This window comes from Vicia villosa, unplaced genomic scaffold, assembly GCF_029867415.1.
Source record: "Vicia villosa cultivar HV-30 ecotype Madison, WI unplaced genomic scaffold, Vvil1.0 ctg.001865F_1_1, whole genome shotgun sequence".
NCBI lineage: Eukaryota > Viridiplantae > Streptophyta > Magnoliopsida > Fabales > Fabaceae > Vicia > Vicia villosa.
The window spans coordinates 13,654-19,897 of NW_026705756.1; the positions used below are offsets into that span (position 1 = coordinate 13,654).

The 6,244-nt window shown below is 36.7% G+C and overlaps 1 protein-coding gene across 1 annotated transcript; it reads left to right on the forward strand.

Moving 5' to 3' along the window:
- The first annotated feature begins 1,015 nt into the window (after window positions 1–1,015).
- On the forward strand, window positions 1,016–1,833 carry LOC131636945 (uncharacterized). Its single transcript, XM_058907523.1, has 2 exons — window positions 1,016–1,376; window positions 1,463–1,833. Exons 1-2 carry the CDS (start codon window positions 1,016–1,018, stop codon window positions 1,831–1,833), a joined length of 732 nt encoding a protein of 243 aa, XP_058763506.1.
- Window positions 1,834–6,244: the final 4,411 nt, after the last annotated feature.

A 6,244-nucleotide genomic window follows, 5' to 3' on the forward strand; every position in this document is an offset into this window, starting at 1 on the left:
GAAGACTAGGGGTTGTTTACCAGAAATCACTATAAACAAATTGACACACCTAGTGGGACCGTGTCGAAGTATTTTTATCACACAAATTTTGTTTTTCTTTTGTAAGTTTGGGTCTTTCGTTGTTTCTCTTGTGAGTGCATCTTCGCCATTATTGCATGAACCTTTGGAGTGGTAAGATAGCCAACAATAACCAACAAATACCCAAAAGAAAATATACCAGAAATATGGTTAATACCACCAGCACTGGGGGAATAAAATCCTCCACAGGGATCAGGCATAGTCGTTGCAAGTTCGACGAATGCGTTGACTACAATTCCTGGTTCACAGGCCTTGCCCACATCCACATGATCTATGGACACAAATAGTTCTATACCTACATCCATAGGGTCCATGCCCACAAATAATTCGACAACCATGCCTCTCGTTGTGAGTACAACGGATATCCCGTCAAACACTCAAGGTGGTCCTATTTTGACATATATTGGAAACCAAGTCCAACCTACAACCCGTAGGCCACCAGGATTCGAAAATTTTAGGCCTTGGAGGGAACAACCCCAATATGGAATGCATCCACCTTCATGTCAGGGTTGCATAATAGTACATCCACATATACACAACCCACCATGACAACCTTTTCGCCAATACAAAATTATGGTTCTGGTATGAACAATGTGGGTCGAAATACCCAAAACCATGGATTTTCAACCCAATTACCTATGCTTACAACAAATAATTAAGCAGCATTTAGGCAACAAATGGATGCTAATAACCATGACATAGTAGGAGTCCTTGCCAGAGAAATGAATATCATCTTCTCCCCGTTAATTCAAAATGTTAATAGAACTAACCAAAAAAATACCACAACCTATCAGCAAATGTCAGCGCAAATGGCGCGCATAGCATCTTTCTTGGGAGCCCCGGAAGCACCTGCTCGACGTAGGTGAAACCCGACGGTAATCCAGGAGGAAGAACCAATCAAGTTCGACCACCCAGGCAGGAGGCTATTGAAGGGGACATGGGGGTAATAGTAGAACAACATGGAATTCATCATGAAAACCTTGAACAACCACCCAGGAGAGTAATGATGGTGAATAGAAATCAGGATACAGACGAAGTAGTCCATAGGGTTATGCAAGATAATGTGTTGGTGGAGAACAATTTAACCACCATGATCGAAAGGATCATGGCACAAAATGGCTTAAACACAGGCCTTAGGAGGCCAAATTATACTTCCCCTCTGACAGAATATGTTCCGCAGTTTGAATTACCAAGGGGTTGTAAAGTCCCCAGATTTACAAAATTCTCAAGAGACACTAGTGAATTTACTGTTGAACATGTAGAAAGATATTTGATTGAGGCAGGGGATTTGACAGATAGTGAAAACCTAAGGATAAATTATTTCTCTAGTTCGTTAACAAAAAATGTTTTTTGTGGTTTACTACACTGCCACCAAATTCTATAGATGCATGGCCTCGATTGGAGAGATTGATCCATGAACAATTCTACATGGGACAAGCCAAAATAAGTCTCAAAGAATTATCTAGCATTAAGAGAAAATTCACTGAGCCAATAGATGACTATTTAAATAGGTTCCGTCTATTGAAATCCAGATGCTTTACAGTAGTGCCTGAACACAAACTAGTAGAAATGGCTGCTAGTGGGCTAGATTTTTTTATTCAAAAGAAACTAGATACCCAATATCTTAAAGATATGGCCCAATTAGCAGATAGAGTTCGACAAGTCAAACGATTGAAAGCTGAAAAGGCTAGAGCAAACAAGAATTATAAAAAAGAAAGGGTAGCTTATGTCGAGGCTGAAGAAGAAGAAACATAAATCTTCAATGATCCATATGCTTCGAAGAATTCGAAGTAAATTTGGATGGATTGAAAGAAGCAGCCCCATATTCTTGTAAAATACTCACACCATCGAATGGCAGAAATTCTGTCGAGACAGAGAAAAATGACAAATTCCCTAAGAAAACCTACACATTTGATGTCACCAAATGTGATGAAATTTTTTATTTACTTGTAAAAGATGGTCAAATGATAGTGCCTCCTAATACTAAAATTCCTCCGTTAGAACAACGGAAGAAAAGAGGTTTCTGTAAATATCATAACTTTTTAGGCCACAAAACTTCACAATGTTTTCTTTTCAAGGATGTTATTCAAAATGCCATCGAGGAGGGAAGGCTGAAGTTTGGCGAGAAACCCAAAAGCCACATGAAGGTTGACATAGATCCCCTTAATGTTGTAGATACCAACTATGTTGAACCTGTTGATATCAACATGGTGGACATTGCTGGATTCAAAGAAGACAAAACCAAAGAAGTCGAAGGATTCATCATGGTCGGAGAGCAGGCTACTGAAAGCCTCATTAACGTATCTCCCTTCAACACCCTGTTGAATATTTATCTGCAGGTATATTTACGGTGATTTTCGGTAAACAACTGCTAGTCTTCCAAACTATAAAAAATATACTTCGGTTACTCGCAAGATCGACTAGATTGATCCTAGGACATAGTAAAAAAGCTTGTCGTTTGCGATAATTTGGTTCATATTTTGTTAGTTGTTTGGCTTCGAAATAAGAAATAAATAAACGAAATGTAAAGACTGGCAATCGCCTTATTATACACGTAAATACAACTTTGGCGAAAGATGAAGTAAATATAAACTTGCAAGAAACTTAAAGTACAGGAACGTAAATTGCAGAATGTAAATGCTTCGAAGTAAAGTTAAACGAAAGATAAAAGTGCAAGAATGTAAATGGCTGAAATGTAACGAAGTATAGAAGATACTGGAAAGGTACTTGCATAAAGATGAATACAAATGTATTTAAATTGGTGGTGTCATACGTACATTTCTCAGCGAACTCGTTCTCTTAACACTTGATACTTGAGCGATTTGTGAGTGATTTGTACAAAATGAACACACTGGATCCTGATATCAAGACCCTTATTTATACTAATTTTGACCCTAACGGTCCTACACTAACGAAATGCCACGTTGCTCACATGCATACGCTTCGAATCCCTGGGGCGCCATCTGTCCTTGTTCGGTTACACAGACTATTTCAAAATTCAAATCCTCCCGCCTGAATTCTCTTTCGATACGTGGCAATGTGATCAAAAAACGAGAATGCTACAAAACACGCCAAGCTTCAGTACCCTTCGTATTTCGAGAAAACGCTTAAGTCTTAAAGACAATTTACTTCGAATTTAGCTCCAATTCCCATCATCTTTACTTCAACTTAAACAACATCCTCAAATCATGGCCATCAGGAGCCATGTTTATTCTCAGAAATGGTCATCAGAAACCATCCTTCTCCGAACTCTAATTCTTCAAAGAATATTTTCTTCAAACGAAATCTCCAACTAACAAGGTACTGCTAAAGTAGGGGCTACTGAGGGCCCAGTGGTCGAAATTACTGAGGTTACTGAAGGCCTTAGTGTCATACCCCAAAATTTGCCCACACTTTTCAAAACTTCGAAGCTATTTCAAAAATTGGGTTTTCTAAAAATTTAGGGTTCATTTACATTGATATCCTATTTTTATAAATATTCGATTTAAATTCTATTTTAAAATATAATCGTTTACTCTTAAATTGTTATATTTTAGTGTTTGTCTATGCTTCATATACTTTCCATTGGCTTTTTATTTCAAATAAATGCTTTTTATTTCAAATAAATAACATAGCCAAATTGGTAAGAAAGAAAGACTTGCAAACAAAAGGTCACGGGTTTAATTAATTCCTGCTTGGTGCATTTCCATCTTTTTAAACTATTTTTGATCTTTTTCTGAGGCCTCCTTTTTTTCAAAATGATTTTATAATTTTTTGGCCGATGATTAACATATGAGCCCCTTTTAATTTTAAGTTTATTTTGACCAGAAGATGATTCTTTGATGGTTTCATTTTCATAAAACAAACCGGGTATTTTTTTTTCACCAACAACGGTCTCTAACTTAATTCCTTAACCTTGTATAGAAAATCAATTTTCTTTTTTACCCATAATGATCACGTTTTTTCAGGTAGGATAAACTCTTAAAACTTCTTAACATTTTTTTTACATCCCTGAAACATTTTTCGACATAGCCAATACCTGTAAATTCAAAACATATCTTCAACACATAAACATGCATATTTTTAACAACAGTACATCAATGGCACAATTTTACAACCACATTCTTTTCATAGCATAACATAACATTAATACAATTTTTCATAGCATAACATAACATTAATACAATTTATACAAGTTTTTTTTTTTAAAAATGACAGAGCATCCTTTCCAACGTGTTACAGAAATCGCATCTCATCAACGTGTTACAGAAATCGCATCTCATCACTTTCAGCATCATCTTCATACAGACTCAACAATAACAACAATAACCATCTCATATGCATTAATGTCTCCCATTTGTCATTGTTGGGGTTTTTTTCCCTTCTGTGTTGCTCATAGGTTCTCAAATCTCAAAGGACAGAAATCCAAAAGAGTGGAGAAGAAGAGGTGATAGGAAGCTAATCCTACCAAGACTATCAATTTAGGGTTCAACAATAAAAAGGGAAAGACATTAAAATAAACTAAGAAAATAAAGATAAAAAGATAAACTTTGATTTCTTTCATTGATTCTCAACGTCTCTAGGAGACTAAATTATATAATACTCTTAATGAATAATAACTCTAAAAGCCCAACAAGCCCAAATATAACAAGAGTCTAATAATAATCTTAATAACTAATAATATAAATACTATTATATCCCTCTATCAAGAGGTCCTGGAAATCAAACTATAATCGGACTCCGACAATCGGACTCCGACAATAGCTTATGATGTCGCGCTTCTAGCCGTGGTCAGCCCTTCCGATTTCTGTCAACACCGGCCAACGACCGTTCTCTAGCATCACCCGCCGAGGGTAATAGCCACAACAACACCGAACCAACACCGGAAGCATAAGAAATAAGAAGGAAAAAATAATTAACACAAAAGGTCATAATTATATTGTTTGGTTATTTTATTTCTCATTTGTGTGCAGAAAAGAGAAGAAGATTAAGCTCTTCGACGAACCAGCAAATCGCAAATTCAACGCATCAACATACGATTACAACAAGAAGAACAACAACTCAACGCACAACAATCTAGCAACAACGCAAAAGCGATTCAAACGCACAGATCCGACAACCTTCATTCACGCAGCTTCAAATATAACAACATATTTTCACCGATCGAACACCGTCAAAGTCAATCTCCATTCCTCAGACCTTCAACATCGCGGCGGAAACAAATTCAGAAGGAGAACAAAATCAACTACCGCCCTGGACACTTCATCCAGCCTCCGGCGACACCCAATCCTGCGCTCAACCACGCGACCGCTGTGAACTCCCTTCTTACGAACACAACGCATCATCACGTCAACACCGACGATGCCGAATCGGTAATCATCCCTATCGATGTATTTCGTATTCGTACTTTGTTTAAACTTTGTTGCTTGATTACTATTGTTGGTCATTTATCACTGCAACTGTATGCTACTTTTGTTTGTTTGATGTTTGGTTGAGTGTGAGAGATGAGGGAATCGATGTGAATCTGCTTGAGTCTGATATAGTGAGAATGATGAGAGATTAACGAGTGAGGTCGAGATGAGAGAGTGTTCGTTTCGGTTTTTTTTTTAAGGCGAGTTTTTGTTGTTGAACTGGAAGCAAGAGGAAGAAGATGGAGAAGCAGAATCGTGGCAGAGAAGAATATGGGTGGGGCGGTTTTGTCCCATTAAATTTAGGGTTTGTGTTTTAAATTTGGAAATTTCTTTGCAGATCTTATGGGGTGACCCCAGCGAAAACCCCTAAATACCCGTAATTTGGAAATGCATTTTCGAAATAATTTTTTTAAAGATTTTTCCAGAATTCGGAAATGCATTTTCGAAAACATTAAATGGGGTGTTTTCGGATACGCATTTCCGAAGACACCCATTTTTTTGGGATTTCGAAAATACATTTCCGAAAAAATGCTAAGTTTTCAAGTATAAAATTATTTTGAAATAGTGGTTTAAAATTAAGATCTTCAAAGATTTATACTATTTATTAGTTAATAAATTGACAATAATGTTTCTTATGACAAATATGTCGATCTTAATTATAGGGAGCATATTAATTGGTAAGATAAGGTAGTATTTAATGGAATAAGTACCTTTCTTTTAGAATAAAAATATATATATTTTAATAAGGGAAATGCTAACCAGTGCCCTTGGGGCAC